The sequence below is a fragment of the Chiloscyllium punctatum genome, chromosome 6, assembly GCF_047496795.1.
Source record: "Chiloscyllium punctatum isolate Juve2018m chromosome 6, sChiPun1.3, whole genome shotgun sequence".
Classification (NCBI taxonomy): domain Eukaryota; kingdom Metazoa; phylum Chordata; class Chondrichthyes; order Orectolobiformes; family Hemiscylliidae; genus Chiloscyllium; species Chiloscyllium punctatum.
The window spans coordinates 68,616,373-68,639,694 of NC_092744.1; the positions used below are offsets into that span (position 1 = coordinate 68,616,373).

General features: G+C 42.2%; 1 protein-coding gene across 5 annotated transcripts; it reads right to left on the minus strand.

Annotated features, from left to right (window-relative positions):
- Positions 1 to 329: 329 nt before the first annotated feature.
- Positions 330 to 9,842, minus strand: LOC140479060 (solute carrier family 35 member G2-like). Of its 5 annotated transcripts, XM_072572878.1 has the most exons (4): positions 9,235 to 9,347; positions 7,446 to 7,685; positions 3,093 to 3,167; positions 330 to 1,744 (listed from the first exon to the last, which is right to left on the minus strand). In XM_072572878.1, exon 4 carries the CDS (start codon positions 1,719 to 1,721, stop codon positions 486 to 488), a length of 1,236 nt encoding a protein of 411 aa, XP_072428979.1. In that variant the 5' UTR covers positions 1,722 to 1,744; positions 3,093 to 3,167; positions 7,446 to 7,685; positions 9,235 to 9,347; the 3' UTR covers positions 330 to 485. The 5 variants fall into 5 exon arrangements, with proteins under 5 accessions (XP_072428979.1, XP_072428978.1, XP_072428981.1 ...); XM_072572877.1 differs by lacking the exon at positions 7,446 to 7,685 and having other exon boundaries at positions 9,235 to 9,337; XM_072572880.1 differs by lacking the exon at positions 7,446 to 7,685 and having other exon boundaries at positions 3,065 to 3,167; positions 9,235 to 9,337.
- Between the last annotated feature and the right edge of the window lie 13,480 nt (positions 9,843 to 23,322).

Here is a 23,322-nt window from a genome sequence, read left to right on the forward strand (position 1 = left end):
ATTATTATGAAACAGATGTTTAATCCATGAATGTATCAGGATAGTAAATCAGTAAATTATTTAGAAAGAAAGCTACTTTGGCTGGTTGTAATAGACACAATATGTGAAATGTTGTGTTTCGTGCTTTCAGCTAATGCTACTCTTTCACCAAACCTCGATATTAAAGTACTAAAATAAAATTAACCACACAATGTTGTGTCAACATTTCAAATCACCAAGCAAAACTTTCACAGTACCAGGCAAGGATAACACATTACTTCAATCATCATCCTATCAGCCTTGCACATACATTGGATTATTTTTCACTAATGAATACAGACACTTCAGAATTGTCTGCTGCACATTTTATTCCACAAAACATTCAGAAAAATAACAGCAACTGACCATCTTTCAACACCACAATACAAAAGAATGTTGCACAGTTGACATTTATAGAGTTGCCTGCTGACATTTAATCTTCTACTTATTTAAGACATTATTAACATTCATTTGATGGGGGAATTTGTTATCTCCAGGTAATCCTGTCTGCCATGACGGTTGACCCAGTAAAGCTTGTAAGCAGTCAGTGCGAAGACACTAAAAATGATGATTGATCCACCAATAAGGTCGTATATGCTTGGAAACATGCGGAGGACAAGTAACTGGAGTATCATAGCCACTACGATCTCTAAGTGTTGGACTGTGCTAACTAATGCTGGGTGGAATCGATTTAATGCATAATATACACCTAAGAAAGCCACAGTAGAACAGATACAGATCCCTAATAAATACCCCCAGGTTTCTCCATCCAATGGTATAATAGGCTCTTGTAAGATAAACATTGTGGATGCACCCCAAACTGTACCTGTCCATCCAAAGGTGAAAAGAGCAGTCCACATGCTAACTTTTTCTTTGATAGCTCTGTAAATGATCATGGCCAGAGCTGTGGTTAACCCAGCCATTACTGTCATGGTATAGCCAAAGGCTTCCTTCCAAAGGCCAACGAACGAATTATCTTCATCAACAATATTGGGGATCATTACTAGGCAAAGGCCAAAGACACTGCAGACCACAGTGACAATGTCAGTGTAGTCCAAGCATTCATCTACGAGTAGAAAGGCCAGAATGGCACTGAACACTGTGGTAGTGGCTCTCCACATAATGGTTCCATTGCTTGGGGGCACAATTGCAAAGGAGGTGTAGGCGCAGGTGATGGAAATGACATTGCATACTCCATAGAGAAACAGACCCATTCTATATCCTTTGGGTCCAAGAGGATGCTCATTGCCATAGCAGACAACCACAACAGCAAAAATCTGCAGCACTGAACGAATGAAGAGAAGTTCCAGCGATGGCACTTTGGACCGATCAGCAGCAAGACGAGTAATTAAAGCAACACAACCATGTGCCAAGGCAGCTCCAAACAAAGCTACCCAGGTTATTCTTGGCTCAGAGACCACACTTTCTGTCTGTTGTCCTGTCCCTTTATCTTTCTCTTCTTCTGACGAACTCTGATGGACATCGATTGTCCCAAAGTATGTTCTTCCTTGTTTTTTAGTATCACCTAGGAGTTTTTTCTTTGGGTTATCTTCGATATAATTTTCACTATCTAGGTATGTGTCTTCATAGCCCTCTTCTTCAGGCTGTGGGTAATGTGCTGTATATTTCACAGTCACTGTGTTTGGGTGGATTTTAACTCTCTTCTTTGAGGGGTATGTTGGTTTAATAGGTGAAGATGCCATTTTTCTGGAGCAGAGTCTCTTCCCTGCAGCAAATTTCACAGAAAAGTTAAAACTTTATGTTGTTTCTCATTACTGTGCCAGTTGAACAGCATTTGCAATTTATAATTACCAGCAGTGTTGCGCACCCACCAACTGACACGTATATTAGCAAGTCACTGGTTATTAAGCACTAATTCAAGCTATATTCTCTCCATGACTGTATTAAGACAGCAATTCCTTCAACTATAGACTGTTACACGAAGCTTAGATCAGAGTGGTGCTGGAAAAGCACAGCAGTTCAGGCAGCATCTGAGGAGCAGGAAAATCGATGTTTCGGGCAAAAGCCCTTCATCGGGAATAGAGGCAAGAAGCCTCCAGGGTGGAGAGATGGTGGCGGGGGTGGGGGGGAGGGGGGGTATGTGGGGCTGGGGAGATGGTAGCAAAGAGTTCAATAGGTGAATGGGGGTGGGGATGGGGGGGATAGGTGGGAAGGGAGATTGGCAGGTAGTACAGGTCATGAGGATATTGCTGAGCTGGAAGGTTGGAACCGAGGTAAGGTGGAAATTACATGAAGTTTACCTAATCTCTGGGTCGCTAATTCTGTATAATTATTTTAATCACTCAGAATAGAAAACAAGCAAAAGAATGAGGTGACAAAGAGTCAAGTTGATATATCACTGATGGACATAATAATAAATAACTGGACTTTACCCCTGACACACTTTCAGTGCTAGCTTTTATAACAACTACTCAAGATATTACGATCAGTCAGATGCTACATCTAATGGTTAGGCAGAAAAGTCAGCTATACAACTAGAACGCATGTCAATGATCCATCCTGCTGTTACTTAGAACTATTCCTACCAGGAGATCTGTATGTCACACTTGTCTATCTTGCACCATTCTCACACAACCACAGTAGCTCCTTTGCAACCGCCGAGTCACCTGTCATTCCTATCCTCCACTTTTCTTTCTAGAAGAGAGTTCCACCAGCTATCAGTACTAGAATAAGTAATTACCGTCTCCCAGGGAAGTGAAATATTTATCTTTTGTAATGACTCTTCTACCTTGCATGCAAGATTAGCCTGAAAGAACAGGGATAACTGTTGGATAACTAACTGTTATTGAACCAAAAGCTCCAAGGGGCATGGTTAAGTATTCCTTCTGCTGGAACAGAGTTCTGGAGAATGTATCTGATGGGTATAACTTGGTATCATCCATTAGATGGATTATAGAAATATTAATAACATTATTTGATATTTTGTCAATAAAACAGTGGATCACTTAGTTATTTTGGTGGGAAGCCCATGTTAAAATCATTAAGCATCGATGGGGTAATGAACAAACACAGATTTTACAGTTACCGGCAAAACAAGGACACTCTCCCCTGACCTTGAAGAAAGCTGTCCACCAAGAATGATCTCAGTTACAATTTAGCTGCCATGCCAAGGGCCAGGGTCGAGGCTCCTGTAAAGTAAAAAGTTACAATGGAAACTTGAAATGAAATTTTTAAAAGTTCAAGGCAACATGTTGCAATCATTTTCTGTTCTGTCTACTATACTGGCTGTGCAGAGGACTCCGTTGGACCTGTTGCCTTCAATATTTGCACAGGCAGTATGCTATTATTGGGGTGCAAAGAATGTGTCAATATGAGTTGGAGTCTCTAAATATGAAAACTCCTGTTCTCAGTGGATAATGCAGAAGTTGTCACGTTTTCAGATTTGTTTTAACGTTGTTCTTTTCTCCTTTGGCTCATTCTTGTAATACCATGTTGAAAAATCACACACCAGGTTATAGTCCAACAGGTTTATTTGGAACACTAGCTTTCGGAGCGCTGCTCCTTCATCAGGTAGTTGTGGAATATAAGATCGTAAGACACAGAATTTAAAGCAAAAGTTTACAGTGTGATGTAACCGAACTGATATATTGAAAAAGACCTGGATTGTTTGTTAAGTCTCCCATCTTTTAGAATGATCATGTTGGTTACAGTTCTTTCATATGTAAATCCCAGAACATTTTTAAAAATTACATTCTCAAGTGAATTTTAACAATAGGTGCCATGTCAGCTCAGATAAGGCATTGAAGGTTTGAGGTTAAAGTCTGTGTCCCAATGTTCAGACTGATACTATTTCTGAAAAAGGAATTTACAGAATCTTACAGGATTCATGCAGTTTTTGAGCAAAATAAAATGTAATTCTGCAAGTACAAATTCACCTCACAAACTTGCGTGTTGCATGCATGTGTGTGTGTGTATGTGTGTGTGTTTAGTGCAATGGGGTCACCTATAGTGTGACATGAACCCAAGGTCCTGGTTGAGGCCATCCCCATGGGTACCGAACTTAGCTATCAGCCTCTGCTCGGCCACTTTGTGTTGTTGCCTGTCCCGAAGTCCGCCTTGGAGGATGGTCACCCGAAGGTCTGAAGTCAAATGTCCCAGACCACTGAAGTGTTCCCCGACTGGGAGGGAACACTCCTGGCTGGTGATTGTTGTGCGGTGCCTATTCATCCGTTGCTGTAGCCTCTACTCGGTTTCGCCAATGTACCATGCCTCGGGGCATCCTTCCCTGCAGCATATGAGGTAGACAATGTTGGTCGAGTCACGCGAGTACCTGCAGCATATGTGGTGGGTGGTGCCCCCAAGTGTAATGGTGGTATCCGTGTCAACACTCCGACGCATCTTGCCATGACAGGATTGTATGGTGTTGTCGTGAAAGCTGGGCAGTTTACTGCGAGCAATGATCTGTTTGAGATTTGGTGGTTGTTTAAACATAAGAAGTGGAGGCATGGGGAAGGTCTTGGTAAGGTAGTCATCTTCATCAATAATGTGTTGCAGGCTGCGAAGAACATGCCTAGTTTTTCAGCTCCTGGGAAGTATTGGACAATAAAGGGTGTCCTGTTGATTGCAGCTCGTGTCTGTCTCCTGAGGAGGTCATTATGGTTCCTTGCTGCAGCACGTTGGAACTGGCGATCGATGAGTTAAGCATCATATCCCGTTCTTATGAGGGCATCGTTGAGTACTTTCAAGTGCCCGTCACGTTCCTCCTCATCTGAACAGATCCTGTTTTTTTGGAGGACTTGCCTGTAGGAGATGGCTGTGTTAATCTGAAGCTGGAGAAGTGTAGCATCATGAGGTTATCCATGGGTTTGTGGTAGAGAGAGGTGCTGAGGTGCCCATCCTTGATGGAAATGCATGTGTCTAAGAATGAGACAGATGCTAAAGAGTAGTCCATGTTGAGTGACTCCTGATCATGGATCCACAGGAAGAAACTTTCATTAATCTACTGGTGTATAGTGTTAGTTGGAGGTCCTGCCTAGAGAAGAAGTCTTTTTCAAACCTAAGCATGCAAATGTTGGCATAATGGGGTGCAAATTTGGTCCCCATGGCTGTTCCCGTGTGTCTGGATGAAGAACTGGTTGTCAAAGGTGAAAACCTGGTCGAGGATAAAGAGGATAAGTTGCAGGCTGGTGCTTGGAGATTGGCAATTGTTGGTTTGAACACTAAGACTGTTGCCATGATGCCATCATCGTGGGGAATGTTGGTGTAGGGTGCTGAAATGTCTATTGTGACAAGGAATGTTCCCAGTTTGACTGGTCCACTGGAGCTGCGTCTCTGTAAGAAATCTGTAGTGTTGTGACAGAAGCTGGGGACCCCCTGTACAATGGGTTTTAAGAAGCGTTCGACATAGCCAGAGAGGTTCTCACATAAGTCCCACTGCCTGATACGATGGGACGCCCTGGTGTGTTGGCTTTGTGCACCTTCAGAAAGCAGTAGAAGTCACCTACGTGGGATGAGGGCCCATAGGGAACTCTGAAATACTGGATTAGGAAGGCAGTAGAGGTCACGTAACGAGGACTCCGTGGGATGAGATACCATCTTAAGCTTTAGTCAAATGCAAATAATATTGGACGCATCTCTCGATCTTTCCATCAGAATATACTTTTTAATAGCTTTTGAAACAAAGGATTTGGCAGAGTCTGACCACTACGGAAACAATTGAGTTTTCCTCATTCACTCTGTTGGACATGAATAATGTCTTTTATCATGAAGTTTACTTAGTCATCAAAACTTGTCGAAATTAAAAGCCTGGCAGCTGCAAATCTTTAGGAATTGTTTGGCCAGAGCTCTGGGAGCAAAAAACTTTGCTTACTCTCCTACATCTGTGAGAGGAAATATGGATGTTATTTCCATTGCTAACAAACCTGCAAAAGAAGCCATCATTAACTCACTGTATGTATCAGACCACTTACTGTCAGTCTATAACAGAAAGTCATGATTCAGAAAACTTTAAAAGTAAATTTCTTCTGACGGGCTTAAGATAGCCAATCCCCAATGGCAGTAAAATACTGCTCCAAACAGTGAAGAAATAGGTGGGTTCAACATTCACTGTGTATATTCCAGTACTCACAGGGTGATCTCTCCTACCTAAAAAATGAAGCCAACTGTTTCCTAAGAATTAGAGGTGAATGCTTGCAAATATGTATGGTATTGAAATGTATTTTTTAGCTTTTTGTTTTGTAAAGTCAATAATTCACTTACATACATCCAGTTACTGTTAAATCAGAAAATTAGAAACTGGACAAAATGTGACGTGGAAGATTTACGGGAGTGTCATTCACGGGTCTTCAAACCTCATCATTTCTATCGTCTTCATTAACTTGTGTCAACAGAAATCCAAGGTGTAACCCTTTTTTTCAATTGAAATTCAATTTAAGATTTAAAACAGTGACCAATTCCGTTCTCTTCCAAGTATGAACGTATATGTATAAGAGGTTTTTGAAACATATTGCAAGATTAACTTGCAGAGACTGATTAGTTCAAAACCAGTTCATAACTACCCGGGATGAGCTGTATCATTGCTGTTATTAAATCCCATGAGATATGTAAGGGGGAACCCCATAAGGATGAATTCCGCTCTGTAGGTGGGGTCTGTCCTTAAGAGTTTTATTTCCGCCAGTTAACACAGGAGGGACCTCTCAACATCGCAGAACGACCTCTGACTATGTTCAGGCTGCCAAGTAATATTTGGACAGTGTCTCACTCAGGTAACAGAGACACTGGAAAAAATTAACTAGGCATCTAATTTTTTTTAATCTCTAAAAGTGAATGGAAATTCATTCTGAGAAATGTCTTCTTGCCCTTTTACAAACAGGGAGCTGCTTGTTGCAGGGACCAGTGTTACCAGGCAGTGTCAGAGTATTCCCGGTGGAATCGTTTAGAGGAGATTTTGATGGTGTTGCCTGTCACGGGACATGTCTGCTCTGACACAGCTCTCGGCTCCTTCACTGTATGCATCGTTACATCTTGGTTCCCCAGTTTAACTCGCATCGGTTTTGATGTCTGATCGCTGAAGAATGTCCCACATCAGTGGGAGTATTTTTTAGTGATTTTTTTCTTATCCTGTACATAGTCCTTTTCTTGGTGTAACTGAGTATGATTAAAGTTAAAAATCACACACCACCAGGTGATTGTCACCTGATGAAGGAGCGTCGCTCCGAAAGCTAGTGCTTCCAATTAAACCTGTTGGACTATAACCTGGTGGTGTGTGATTTTTAACTTTGTACACCCCAGTCCAACACTGGCATCTCCGATTCATGAGTATGATTAAAAGTATTGAGGAAGGTCAAGCTGCCAGTTTGATCAAAGGGTGGTGATTAATCGATAATACGATAGATATTTCGCGAAATTAAATGAATACAGAACATTTCAACGATTGCAGCTTCAATTCAGTCTTTTAAAACACTTACAGAGTTGTATCTGAAGGCGTGAACTATCACTTTACTAAGTAAATAACTAACGCCCTAGGTCTTATAGAAGGTGTGCTTCCATATTCATGGCACAGAGGAGGGTGGTTCGCTGTCAGGGGAGGGTACATTCTCATGTGCATTCTCGAATGCTTGAACTGGGACCACAGAGTTAAAATAAATGTTGCAGTATGGCAAAAATAAAATGTAAAAGCTGAACGGACTGAGCGGGTCGGGCAGCATCTGTGGAGAGAGAGAGATAATAAGTCACCAGATCAGCTCCCCACCAACCTGTCTCCACAGTTCCCAAGTCTTCCATCATTTTCTGTTTTTCTACCGGGACCCGGTGTGAGCTTGCATTCTGGTTGATGCAGGGAAATAAAGGACCAAGGGTCACACATCAGCTTTCCCCAGCCTTCCTCACCTCTCTCTCTCTCTAACAGGGGGTGGATGTCAAAGCGGGCAAGAACGTGTGTGTGTGTGTGTGTGTGTGTGTGCGGGGGCGGGGGGGGGGGGGGATTGTAGATCTCTTGGCTGCAGCTCGAAGCGGCAGTGGCCAGCACATCAATAAAAGTGGGCGAGAGAGAAGATGACACCACGCAGTCAATGGAGCGGAATGGAAAGCAATCACTCGGGAAACAATCTTAAAACAACAACGTATTTCCGAAGCACTGATTATTTTCATCCGATATGTCAGTAGCACATTCATATGTACAGAGAGCTGCTTCCCCCCTCAAAAAAAACATGAGAAATTTCTCTCTGCTCGCTTTTGGGATCCTTCCGAAGTGAGCGCGGAAAAGGTACTGTAGCGGGAAAGCAGTCGGTCAACCCCATTTTTTATAAAGAGGCGGTTAAAGAACTAGCTACAACACTGTTGAAAATTAGTACCAGTTGAGATTTTTATTTACACCGAGTGCCATGCATTTCAAATCTCATCTTTAAACAAATCCACCTTTAAATGTGCAGCCTGAGGAGGAAGCAGCGGGACTGGCGAGCACACTGACATCTTCAGTGCTCCAGTCGGACACGGTCATCGCAAATAAACCCAACCCCGGCGACACTGCCAGTCAGCCCGGGCTCAAGGTGCTGCAAAGATGACCTTGAATTGTCCTCTTCACCCTCACCTGTCATTCACTCTGTCACCATCCCTCAGTGTGTCTGTCTGTGTCTGTCTGTGTGTCTGTGGGTTTGGTGACCCACACCTTAGCGCTTCCCTGAACTATCTCACAATGGGGATAACAAGAATGGAGCCAGCCCTGGGTTTGAACAGTACTGGGAGGGGGAGAATGGCCGCGCAGAGCAAGACTGCGCGCTTAAAATGGTGAGCCCAACAAACACAGCACAGACTAAACCGTACACAACTAACACAGGCAACTGCCCACCCCAACCCCGTTTTTGTCAACAAATGTTGACACCCCCTACCCCCCCCCCCCCCCCCCCATCTCCCACCCCACTCCCCTACGCAAGGATAGAGAGGGGCCACACTGGGTTTGGTCTTTATCTGTGGGGGCACGGGATCAGAACCTGCTCCTCTCACCCTCCCTCCCTGTGGCACTGAGCACTTGGCAAAATGATGCTCAAAGCTTCCCCGCCCGGATACAGCGGCAGCTTCGCTCCAACCGCTCCCGGATCGAGCCAATCCTTCCCCCCCTCCCCTACCCCCACCCACCCAGAACAAGGGAGAGCCCAGATCTCCACCCCCCACTCCCCTCTCTCCCCGGGACGGGAAGGAAAGTGAGGATTTAAAGGTGGATGGGGGGGGGGGGGGGGTTGTTTTTGTTTGCAGATTTACCTGAGGAGAAGGCAACAGCTCGATCTTCTCCGTCTCTCTCTCCCTCTCTGTGTGTCTCTCGTTCAGCTCCAGGCGGGAACAGAAAGCCAACCCAGCAGCAAGGACTACTGCAGGAAGGGGGGCAAAACAGAGAGGTGGGGGGTGGGGGTGGGGGGAGAGCTGGGTGCATGCGCACTCCAGCCTCAGTCAACCCATTCACCAGCCCACAGGTGATCTCCTGGAATATAGCAAGGTCCATTCCACATGTTTACAAACAGATCCCTCTGATTCCCGGGATCCAACTGGACAAGACCAGCCAGCACCGAGTCTTGGCAGAACTCCAGTTGGCTGCAGCAACCACTGTCCATACTGCCTCCTACATCCAGCTCATAGACACCCCCTTTTACTCACTACAACTGGCACTCTGATCTCCTCCACCGGCAAGGTCTCCCGCTAACTAATGTTTGCCTTTGGGAAGGGTTATTTAAGTAGTTCCCAGTTTCTTTTCTTTTTTATTTGACGAAAATCCACCGCAGAACAATCTCTGGGCGAGCTGTTGCCTTCGGTTCAGCCAGAATCGGATCCAGCTGCCAGTGAACAAACCCCGGTCGGCTTCTTTTTCCCCTGTCACGGTTGTCCACTCCTCCAGGATCGGATCAGTCAGCAAAGATAACCTGCCGGCCTCATGCCCATCACCCAATCGTCTCCTGACTCCCTCCACCCTCCACTACCCCACCCCATGTCCTCTTCCTCCACCTTTTGTCAGTAGAGATAGCAAGGCAGCAATTCAGGGCTGAGATTGAGACCCTCTGTTCATGGCTGATCCCTATTTCAAAATCAATCCATGCGATGCCTGTAGGTGACCATTTATTGCCGGCCCCTAGTTGCACTTGAGAAGCCGATAGTGATGAGCTGATGAGCTTTTGAACTGCTGCAGTCCATGTACTGTAGGTGGACCCACACTGTCCTTCGGGAGGGAATTCCAGGATTCTGACCCAGTGACAGTGAAGGAACGGTGGTGTGTTCAAAGATGTGCAGGTTAAGTGGATTTGCTATGCTGAATTGCCCACTGTGTCCAGGATGTGCAGGTTAGGTGGATTAGCCAAAGGAAATGCATGTTTACACCTATAGGGTGGAGGGTGATGAGTCTGGGTGGGATGCTCTTCAGAGGTTTGGTGTGACTTGATGGGCCGAATAGCCTGCTTCCACATTTTGGGGATTCTATGATATATTTCCAAGTCAGGATGGTGAATGGCTTGGAGGAGAACCTGCAGGAGGTGATTCCTCTATGTATCTGCTGCCCTTGTCCTTCTAAATGGATGTGGTTATTGATTTAGATGGTGATGTCTAAGGAGTCTTTGTGAATTTTTGAAGAACATTGTGATCATAGTACACACTGTTGCCCCTGTCTATCAGTGGTGGACTGAGTGAATGTTTGTCCATATGATTCTGGATTAGTGGTGCTGGAAGAGCACAGCAGTTCAGGCAGCATCTCGTTTGTCCATATGATGCCACTAAAATGGACTGCTTTGTTCCAGATGCTGTCAAGCTTTGTGAGTGCTTATGGAATTGCATTCATCCAGACATCCTCACATTCTTTCCCTTGTTGAGCAAGGCAAACCTTCCAGTAGGAACCCTTCCCCTTCTCTAGCTCGAAACCCATATCTTTTTTCTATTTCTTTTCATCACCTTCACTGAATTTGGCTTGTCCTTGAGATCCATCGACTGGTCCTTTGCCTCAATTTCCACCATAATGCTGACTATCTAATTCCTCTTCTGTGTCTACTAGCTAATGGAATAATTCACTTTGGAACAGTGGCAAAGAATCTAGTGTGGTCACGTGAAGATAAATGTTTAAGGGCATTAAGTGTGTGTAGCTGATAGAGGAAACAAACTGATGAGATTCAAACATGGATTTACAGGTGTGATGAGCTCAGATTTAGAAGGCAACATACACAGGACCTTGAAACAAAGTGAAGTTTGGAATCTGAAAGCATCATATTTAGCACTATAATAAACATTATACACTTACAATTGATTCCAATACCCTTTCTGATCATGTCTCAGGTTGACCTAGATCAGCACAATTTCATTGTCTAGTTCAATGTTTAGCAAAGCTTCCAATACTATATCCTTTTCATTGCAAAACACTCTATAAGTCACTAAAACATTACTTGTCTCTACTCCTGTCTTCATTTAGACTTAGCAATTCTAGTAGTTTTTAGCCATCAGTTTCACTTTATAAACTTCAGCTCATGGAGAAAGTGAGGACTGCAGATGCTGGAGATCAGAGTTGAAGAGTGTGGCGCTGGAAAAGCACAGCCAGTCAGGCAACATCAAAGGAGCAGGAGAATTGATGTTTTGAGCATAAGCCCTTTAGGAATGAGGCTTGTGCACCAAGGGGGCTGAGAGATAAATCGGAGGGGGTGGGGCTGGGGAGAAAGTAGCTGGATAGGTAGATGAAGTTGGGGGTGAAGTTAATAGGCCGGAGAGGAAGGTGGACAGGATGGATGGGAAGGAAGATGGACAGGTAGGACAGTTCAAGAGAGCGGTGCCAAGTTAGAAGGTTGGATCTGGGATAAGGGATAAGCTCACGCCTAAGTATTCTATTCTACTTACCCTGAACACTTGTCCTTGCTGATCTACATTGTGTTCAGCCACCCAACTTAAAATTCTTCATTTATATTTAAATGTATCTGTGGCCTCATTCCTTCCTACCTTTGTAATGTCCTCCAACTTACAGCTTCATCAACACAGTCCTTTCCATTTCGGACCCAAAATTTCTTCCCTAAACTGTCTACCTCTTTTGCTCCCTCTCCTTCTTCAGGATTCTCCTGAAAACTCATCGTCTCATTGTGTTGTTTTAGTCATCTTTCACAACATTCTTGTTTTGCATGGCATCCATTTTTACCTAATTTAATCACTGTGAAGAACCTTAATTTTTATTATTACATTACATTCAATGTATAAACAAAAGTTTATGCTTTTTCCAACAGTTACTCAACCATATAAAAATTGTTTCTGCTCAACAAGTTCCTTCCTCATTGCTAGTATTCACTGTGCGAAAGGATTATGTAGTTATAGAAATAGAGAGGGGTCTGTCATATATTTGAACAAATTAGTATTGAGAGGGAGGTGGTATTAGCAGTATTAGCAATCTTGAATGTCAACAAATTTCCAGAACTAAATGAGATGTATCCCAGGCTACTGTATAAGGCAATGGAGGAGAATGCAGGGTTTCTGACATTAATTTGCAAATCCTCTCTGGCTACAGGAGGGGTCCCAGATAACTAGACGACAGCTAATATGTTACAATTATTGAAGAAGGATGGTAAGAATAAACCTGGAAACCATTGGCTAGTGAATATATCATCAGTTGTATGGAAAGTATTGGAAAAAGTTCTGGTGGATAGAATTAATCTCCATGGACAGAGGCAAAGATAATCAAAGGTAGCAAGGTTGGTAAGGGAGAGGTCATGTCCAACAATTTGAATTAATTGAAATTTTTGAGGATGTAAATAGATGTATAGATGAGGGTAGTGAAAGTGATGTAGCCTTATTGGACTTCAGAAAAGCTTTTGACAAGGTCTCACATGGTAGACTGATTAAGAAGTTAAGAGCTCATGGGATCCAGGGCAATTTGACAAATTGGATCCAAAATTGGCTTAGTGGCAGGAAGCAGAGGTTGATGGTTGGAGAGTGTTTTTGTAACTGGAAGCCTGTGTCCAATTGTTTGGGTTCGGTGCTGGGTCCCTTCCTGTTTTGTTGTGTTAATTCATCATCCAGACATAAAGAAGGAGGTCAAATCAGTCAGTTCACAGATAACATGAAAATTGGTGGCATGGTATGCAGTGAGGTGGGAAGTCCTGAAGAATGGTAACACCTAAAACATTTGACTTCTTCACCTCCTGATGCTGCCTGACTTGCTGTGCTCCTCCAGTCTCCTGCTTGTCTACTGTGGAAAAGTTTACATGACAGGACTACCTGGATATAGATAGGTTGGTCAGATGGGCTGAACAGTGGCAAATGGAATTTAATCCTAAAATGTGTGAAGTGTTGCGTTCTCAGAGGGCTAACTAGGCAGGGGAGTGGGACCATAATTGGAGGACCCCAGGAAATACAGAAGATCAGACGGATATTGGTGTACATGTCCATAGATTCTTGATGGAAGGAGGACATATGGATATGTTAGTTAAGGAGGCATATGAATACTTGCCTTTATCGGTCAAGTCATTGAATACAAGAGCAAGGAGGTTACGATGGAGCTATATATAACATTATTGGACTACAGCTGGAGTATTGTGCGCAGTTCTGGTCACCACACTATGGGAAGGATGGGACTGCAGTCCAGACAGTGCAGAAAAGATTCACCAAGAAGTTGCTTGGGCTGGATTGATTCAGTTATGAAAAGAGATTAGGTGGGATATAGTTATTTTCCTTAGATCAGAGAAAGCTGAAATGGAATCTGATTGAGGTGGAGAAAGTTCTGAAGGGCATAAGCAGAGTAGACAGGGAATAACTTTTTGTGTGGTAGAAATATCAGTAGCCAGGAGACACAGTTTTAAGGTAATAAGCAAGAGACAATTAGAAGAAAAAAAACTCATCCAGAGGTTTGGGGGTATCTGGAACTCATTGATTTACTGGCTGGTAGAAGAGTAACCCTCAAGACATTTAAGAACAGTGCAGACGAGCACTTGAAACATCAAAACATTCAAGGCTAAAGGCCATGTGGTGGAAAATAGGATTAAAAAGACGGATGTTTGATGACTGGCACACACACAATATGACTAAGGGCTGTAAAAACCCTATGACTAACATTTTTATTGACTATATCAGAGCCCAATTTTGCCTCAATTCTCACAGAAAACTGCTGGGATCTTGTGTTATTTAACCGAGAAATCCTGCTTATGAAAATAAGCTGGAAGTATGCAAGTATTACTTTTACAACAAGAAGTTCCACATTTAAGTCTTGAGATTACTTTGAATTTCTCTTGACCCTGATTAGACAAGGTTTTTTACATTATGATGCTGTGACAAAAGATGCATGGCTTTGTTATGTTTCCCAAGTAGATTTTGTAATGATTACAATGAGGTCAGCCAGCGGGACATCATTAAATATAAGGTCTCAGATTGTGGTTGTTAATCTGGTCCAATCAGCGAGCCCAAATTGACATATAAAAAGGAGAGTGTCAGAGATACTCTGAAGAGGCAGTACTATAGTCAAGAACTTTTGATATAAGAATAAAGGGTGACTTGGTACCAGATAGCAGCTTCTGTGGAGTTATCTTAGAGGAAATGAGAGTGGGATTAGTGATGTAACAATACAAAAATGCCTCCTAGTTGAAGCCCAAGTGGACTTCAAACAGTCACTACAACTGGTTTTATTATTGGAAAATACAGCATGTGGAGTATAAGAGTTGCAGGGTATTCTAATGGAGGTGGACACCCTCACCAATCTGACTGAGCTTGGGTAACATTACTTGAGTGCAGACAAATGCATAGACACACTCAAGACACATCTTAATCATACAGACTCTCAGTTGGCCCACAGCAAATTCCCAAAACAAAGCCAACCCAGCCCAACCAAACAGTTAAAATATTCTTCAGGATCTGGGATGGAAATTCCCTTGAAAGATGCGACAAAAATTGTGTAAAGTATTTGTTTGAATTATTGATAAATTATGTTTTACTGACATATAATTGATGATTTTGGTATTTATTATTTTTAAATGTTATTTTTGAATACATCTCGAGATTTAGAAACCAACAGGTTGTATATTACCTCAGATGCTGCCAAAACAGCCCATAATGGGGGGTGTGATGATACTACTCCTTTAACAACGTTGTGTTGTCTTTGGTTTTTTTCTTTCAGAGGATTGTAAGCACAGGGACTCCGGGAGGCCTCGGTCTGAAGTGTTTTAGGACCAAATTGATTTTATAGCTAACAGATACTGTCTCAGGAAAAAGGCTTTCAAGTTAAAAATAAACTTGTACAATGAAAGGGGAGTTGCCAGGTCTTCCAGCTTAGCTTTTCTCTTGTTTCATTTGGTTTTATCAGGCAGTCAGTTGTGAAGCTACTGGATCCAAAGAAGCAGGTCGGTGCTGAATCTCTCTGCCATCGCACTGACATCTCTCCTGTAAAGAACCTGTATTTGATTTTTCTCTTTTTGTCAAGGGGCGTTCATAGGGATTGTGGCAGGAACTTTGAACAGCATCATTAAGTTGGGATAATCTGTTGGGTTTTAGGACTGGTTAAGTTATTCTATGTTCTGTTCTCTTTTGTTTGTGTTTCATTCGATAATCTTGCAAATACATTTTATTTGCTTAAAAGATAAGTGGTTGGGCCAGCTGCATTACTCCTGGAATACCCACTTTACACCTGCTTAAAGCAACTGGAAATGTTAGGGTCTGGGTTACTTTCTTGAAATGTTTTGATGGAGTCTGACCTGGTCCATAACAGGGAAATGGACATTGTGATTATTAAACTTAAAAACTTAAATGTATATATTTACGTACATAAGTAAATATACTTAAATGTTTAGTTAAAGCATGCCAATGCATTCAGTACAGCTTACCTATGCCATAACTGAATTTTGAATAATCAGTGCTAACACTGAGTGCAAAATGTAGAAAATGTTCTATTTTGCAGTTTTACTCACCAAATATTTTGCTAAATCAACAATCACTCAAAATAAATTATTACATGGCAAGTAACATTTGCACTTATGTATTTTTGCACTTGTTTTGACTGATGGTAACTGATGCAAAAAAACACAACTACATTGTTCTAATCAAGTCTACCTTCTGAAAGATTAACATTTTGAGTATAGTTTTGTACTGAAATATTGAGTTATTAAATCTGTGGAATACATGAGCACAAATGTTATTTTGACTGGAAGCAGAGATGATAAGTGCACACATGGCTTTCGATGTCAAACTCATTCGTTTCAGAAAAGATAAACGATTCATGGATCCTCTTAAATACAAATCTAAAGCTACCATTCTACTTCAGACCTAGGCTGTGTTAGGTTTGAAGCAGAGGTGTAATATTTACCCCTCGACTTCAGTTCACTCTTTGTAAATTTTTGACTTGGTGAAGGCTTGGACGCATACAAAGATTGGTGTAGGATAAACAAATATCTACAAGACAGACTGAGGCAATTTCCTGAAGCTTCACTATCAACATCTCCCACTTTTTTTTCCAATACCTTTATGGGATGCAGTGACATCATTGGCAAGACTTGCATTTGTCACCCATCTCCAATTGTCCTCCAAATGAGTGGCTTGCTAGGTCATTTCAGAGGGCAGTTAAGATATGGGTGTGGAATCACAGGAAGGTCACATCAGTAAGGACGGCAGTTGTCCCGACCCATAGATGGTGATGGGAATTAATATTTATGGCAGTAATTGGGTATCGATGAAGCTCTCTTACCTCCTACCTCTCTTACTGAAGCCTCCAGTGCATTGTGTGAAAACCTCTGCATAGGCTAGTTGTGTGTTCAGCGGTCAATTGAGATATCACAACACTCGTTCAACTTTGAAGAAACTGCCACTACCTTTTGCAGCCAAAATACAAGCTGCTTTTAAATAGCACCAGCTGCTCAAAATGATGGAACCCTCCTGATGTAACATGGCAATTATTAGTGTGGGCAGCAAGGTACTGCCCGCGAAAATGTAAGTTGCTGAATTCGTCCTTGAATCAGAGGATTATAGGTGTCTGTAGGAGAAGGATGAGTACAGTTTGTTTTTAAGCCTGCACTTTATTTTCCATTTCCATTTTCTATTTATACCTGAGCTTTATTTTTCATTTCCCCTACTTTCTTCAGATCTTTCCCGAGTTATTCATCAGTTTTTTGCTTCCTTAGTGTCTGTATTTCTCACTGAGACAGAACTGCTTCAAACCAAAACTTCTGGCAAGATGTAAAATGGACTGCTAACGTTTGTCACCCAATTTATACGACTGGGTAAAATCACAATCGACATCGAATTAAATGTAAAAGAAGCAATTATTTTCAATTGGATAATATCAATGAAAAGGCACTTTGATGTGCACAGGATGGATTTGTGCTTCTGTGGCATGCAGTTCATATATCAGGATTATTTCTCTTTTCACAAAGCTAGCATTCACAGGAAAGACGTGCTTCAAAGGGATCTTAGCTGTATTGTAACCATTTAGCTACATTCTGCCAGATTATTTTCTCAATATCAGTGCACTCCTGTGCACATTGGCATATTGTTTCAGTTCTTTACTTATTCAGCTCTGTCGACATCTTAATTAATTTTTATTTGTGCTCTCCTGAGTTCTGTCTATCCGCATCTTCCTTTTCATGTCTCCCTTTCCTGCCTTATCTACACCTCATCTAGTTTGCTGCGTGCTGTAACTCTTTCACTGGTTATTTATTCATTTTCCTCCACTCATGCTACACTTCAAATCGTTGCCACTAATTGTCCACTAATTCTCCCAGGCTGATTGTTATCTACGCCTTTCTCTGTCCAACTGTTTTTCTCTCTCTTTGGGCTCTATCTCCACCTATCATTTACTCCTTACCTCATTCCCCCACCCTATCTTTTGCTGAAAAACTAACTTTTTCCTAGCTACCATCAGTTCTGAGAAAAGGTCACTGAACCCATGGTATAATTTTGATTTCTTTCCACAGATGCTGCCAGATCTTTAGAATTAGAATTCCCTACAGTGTGGAAGCAGGCCTTTCAGCCCATCGCGTCCACACTGACCCTCCAAAGAGCATCTTGCCCACCCTACCCTGGTAACTCTGCATTTCCCATGGCTAATCCACTTAGCCTGTACATCTCTGGCCACTATGGGGCAATTTACCTTGGCTAATCTGTCTAATCTGTGGGAGGAAGGTGGAGCAGCCAGAGGAAACCTACACAGACACGGGGAGAATGTGCAAATTCCACAGAGTCACCACAGGATGGAATTGAACCCGGATCCTGGTGCTGTGAGACAGCACTGAGCCACGTGGTGCCCCACCTACAGAACCTTTCCAGCAATTTCTGTTTTTTGTTTCTTAAAATTATTATTTCTGTATGCACACTGCTGCTATTCTCTTTGCAAGTTCTCTGTCCTCCACTTTATCTGATTTAGGACCTCCTCTTCTCATATCTGTTATCTTGTTCTCTCATTCTGTGACTTTTTTCTTCTGGCTCACACTTTGTAAATGTCCTTCTTCTCCTTCCCACTCTGTGGGACACATCTCTTCCTCTTCAGTCTCAGTGAATTGCTGCAGAACTCCAATGATTATTTAAACCCTGTCAAAAATTTGCATGTAGGAACATCTAGATCTCATCTTGTCTCATTTCTAGGCATGCATCAGTACAGTACAAAAATGAGAAGAAAGATAACACACAAAGGAATCAACACATTCACTTGAGAATTCTCATTCTAGTTATTATTAGAATATAACCTCAGGAAAATCTAATTCAAACTCCACTTTAAATTAAAATTGATTTTATATCTGACAATAAAGATCACATTCAAAGCTTGAGTCCTTTATGTGTTTATCAGTTTTTTTTTGAAAATCTGTAATGTTTCTGTGTCAATGCCTTTTAATCGGGTCCATCAAGACAACACCATTTAAAAAACATTCATTCTTTTCAACTTTCTCTTAAGGAAAAATGCCACTGTAATTAAAAAGAGTGTAAATTATTGGGAGCAGTATATCTCCCTTATCTCTGCAGCAGTGAAAGTTAGTCTTATTTTTAACTTGCCTTGAAGGAATCAGCAAGCCTTACAACATAAATGTGTCTGTTTAGTGCCATTGTTAAATAAGTCAGCCAGGCCTGACCATAGTGTGACCCATTTGGTAACTAATACCATTCGAGTGCATGAGAAAATAATTTAGGCCCATGATTCTCAACACAAAGATTGGAAATTAATTGGTCCGTAACAGAGTCTCTTACAGTGGTCACACTGCCTGCCCATGTTCCCTCACCGCGTGCATGGCCATTGTCTCCACCTCTAGTAAATCGAACAATAAACTAATAAGTGAAATCGAAACAAGAGAGAAAGTAAGAAAGTCTAAATCAGGGTTACTGTGTATGTGTGTGAGTGCATGGAGTATACTTGATAAGATTGGGGAGTTAATGGCTCAATGTGCCTTGTGGGATTATGATGCTGTAGGAATAATGGAAATCTGACTCTAGAAAATGGAGGAATGGGTATTAAATATTCCTGTGTACAAGGTGTTCAAAAATATAAAAATGGAAAGAAAAGAGGAGGGGTGGTGGTATTGGTTAAGAAAAGCATTGAAGTGCTGGAGAAAGACGATGTCCTAGAAGATTCAACGATGGAACAATCTGGATAGAGCTAAAGAACAAAAAAAACATACAATTACATTAATTACTATAGTCTGCAGATCACCAATTAGTGGAAAAGATGCAGAGGATCAAATCTGCAGGGATATCACAGAGAAATGACAACATTACAGAGTGAGATAATTGCAACTCTAACTACCAAAATGTAGACTAAGACAATGATAGCTAAAAGTGGAGAGGGATTATGTTAGGAGAATTTTCTACATTAGTATGATCTGTCCAACCAGGAAGGATGTATTGTTGAACCCGGTTCTTGGAAATGAGATAGGCCAAGGAGATCAAGTGTCAGCAGAGAAACATTAAGGAGACAATAATCATTGTATTGTGAGGTTTAAAATGAAGATAGTCAAAGGACAAGACAATCCAGAGGAAGAATAATTAACTGGGGGAAAATCAACTTCAATGGGGCATTGATGGAGCTGGGCCTTGTACCCTGGAATAAAAGGTTGATGGGAGAAATTGCAACTGAAGAATGGTCTACCTTCAAAGAAATCCAAAGAAGGCACAAGGGAATACTTCCCATTTGCTTCTCCAACAAACTCAAGAAGTCTGATGCCATCCAGGACAAAGCAGATTGGCACCAGATCCACAAACACCCACCCTCTCCACCACCTATGCTCAGTACAAGTAGAGTGTACCAGTATGGTCTATCAGACTACAGAATCCCCCAACACAATTGATCTCTTGTAACCCAGTGTACCCTTCATTGCATTAGAGCCGATCTCAATACCAGAAACTTGGTTGTTCATGCTACGTTCCCCTGAGAACCCATCACCCCCTACATTTTCCAAAACAGCATGCCTGTTTGAAATGAGTATATTCACAAAAGACTCCTGCACTGGCTGCATACCTTTCTTACCTTTCCTGGAGTTAACCCAGCTATGTGAATGTATCTGAGACTTTCCCCCCTTCCTATAATTACCATCCATCACATAGAGTCATAGAGTCATAGAGATGTACAGCATGGAAACAGACCCTTCAGTCCAACCTGTCCATGCCGACCAGATATCCCAACCCAATCTAGTCCCACCTGCCAGCACCCGGCCCATATCCCTCCAAACCCTTCCTATTCATATACCCATCCAAATGCCTCTTAAATGTTGCAGTTGTTCCAGCCTCCACCACATCCTCTGGCAGCTCATTCCATACATGTACCACCCTCTGTGTGAAAAAGTTGCCCCTTAGGTCTCTTTTATATCTTTCCCCTCTCACCCTAAACCTATGCCCTCTAGTTCTGGACTCCCCGACCCCAGGGAAAAGATTTTGTCTATTTCTCCTATCCATGCCCCTCATAATTTTGTAAAACTCTATAGGTCACCCCTCAGCCTCTGACGCACCAGGGAAAACAGCCCCAGCCTGTTCAGCCTCTCCTTGTAGCTCAAATTCTCCAACCCTGGCAACATCCTTGTAAATCTTTTCTGAACCCTTTCAAGTTTCACAACATCTTTCCTGTTGCAAATTCTTCATTGCTTCTAACTGTCTCTCCAACCGATCCATTCGATCTGATAAGATTCACAGCCAACAGCATTTATGGCAGATTTAATCTGCAGTAACCCTTAAAGTTTCTTTAAACTCCCACATCTGACAAGAAGTACATATTAAAGGCCATTTTTGCTCCTTCACAATCTACAGACCCACTAAATTACACCATCTTATTTCTCTCCAAACACTGCCCCAGATTAAATTAATAGTTATGGCTTATATTTTAAGTTTAATCTCCAAAAACATATCTCCAGAAACATATAATCAAGAAAGAACTCACTCTACTCACTACTGCAGATTCCATGTAGGCCACACTGAAATCAATGATTAACTTATCTGATTCTGTGCTGTGAACTTCGCCCAATAGTTCCTCCAAGATTAGTTGTGAATTTCCCTGTTTGATAATTTTCCCAGATGCACTCCCATGTCCAGCGATACATGAATTCAAAACAGCAAAGGCAGTAACTGTGCAGGTTCTTTCTCTCTCTCTCTCTCTCTCTCTCTCCTGCAATGACCTCACCATGTGCTTCCTTTGTCTATTCTTCTCCCTTTTACAACTGCTGTTGGCTTGACTTTTTTTTCTAAAGCAACTTCAGGAGAAAATGATAGAGGCGTGAAATAAATTGTTCATTTGGAAAGGTTTTCTTTGAACAATTTTATGCATTAGTTTTAAATTATTTGGCAATGAGAAACTTGGTCTGAGCAAGTATTGACAACTGATTGCATGATAAAATCTCCAGAAATATGGCAAACTGGGGTTGTCAACCCCATGGTGCTCTATGGTGGCCTTCCTCACACACAGCTCCTTACTGAGTGCACATATAACGTCTGAGCTTTTACAGTTTTCTGCACTAAGGCCTCCTATCAATGAATATCCTTCTGACTCATCTCTCTGCTGCTCCCTGGACACCTGCCTGGCCCTATTTCTCCACTTCCAGCCATAATGGAAGTCTTAGCAGGAGACCGATTGATACCAAGTAGAAGTTTGCCAGAAACCCTTCATCAAAAATCCTCTGTTGATTTGCCAAATTGCTCTCAGAAACTATTACTGTCAGTTCCGGCAGCCAAAGCTCCTTGAAAAATCAATAGCAGCGGAAAAGCAGTCCAAATAACCTAACCCATGATTTATTTGACAACAGTTGGTGACACCTCTAAACAGGACTATTCAGGCTTTTCCTGCTCACAATGCAGCTGATTCAGAATTGTTGAATTGAATATTTGATTCTCTAATAAAGGAGCTGAAAAGAGCCTCTGCATTCACAAACTATTGAGAATCTGAATTGATATTCTAAATTTATCTATTGATTTCAGGTTGATTGACTGAACATCTAAAAAAAAACCAACTTCAAATGATCACAAACAACCAGAAGCAAACATACCAGAGCGTTTCATGCACACTCTCGACCTCTCTAAGCTTCCCATTGGCTCAGAGCTGCACTACTCCCCAGTTCCACATCATCCTCCAGCTCATTCAACGTGAAACCTTTTGTTTCCTTTCAGCCATCAAGGAACGCAAAATGCAAGAACTCATGGATACCCGCAGCCCTCCAGAACCTTCCTCCCCTCCCTATCCCTCTGACTCCATCCCCTCTCCCTACCCTACCTCCTGTCATGTATTTATTATTCCTTCTGACATTCGCTCTGATGTTGAACGCTCGGTACTCAGTAAAGGTCTCAGTTTTGTCCCTCTGAGTTCTCACCTTAATGAATTTTGGGCATGACATGATGCTGAATTCTTCTTCCATCACCTTCACCTCCCTGCCAATTTCTTTGGACAAGAGTCCTCTCCCAGTCCCACAGACCCCTTCGCCCATTCTTCCTCTACCTGGACCCTTCCCTCTAGCCTTTTAACTGCATTCGACCTGTTCATTGAGAACTGCTGACGTGATATTAGTGGCCTCAATTTCTCCGCCCTCCTCCCCCTTATCCATTCTATCCTATCTCCCCTTTAACTCAATGCTCCCAGATTCAATGCTGACTTGGTAATTAAGTCTGCTGACAAGGCTAGTGCTGTTTTAGTCTGATGGCCTAACATCTACACTTATCTGGCAGCATCTGTGGAGACAAATCAGGGTTAACGCTTTCGGTAAAGTGACCCTTCCTCAGAACTCAGAACAAAAGGACTGTCAAAAATAGAGTAAAAGCACAAACATATCTGAGATCAGAGATGGTTAATAATGAAAGGGCAGTGAAAACATGTGGAACGCATGGATGGCTGCCTAGGGGAGGAGATGACATTTGTAGTGACCTCTTACCAAATCATACAGTTCGTCTGGAACCTTGTGGCATGTT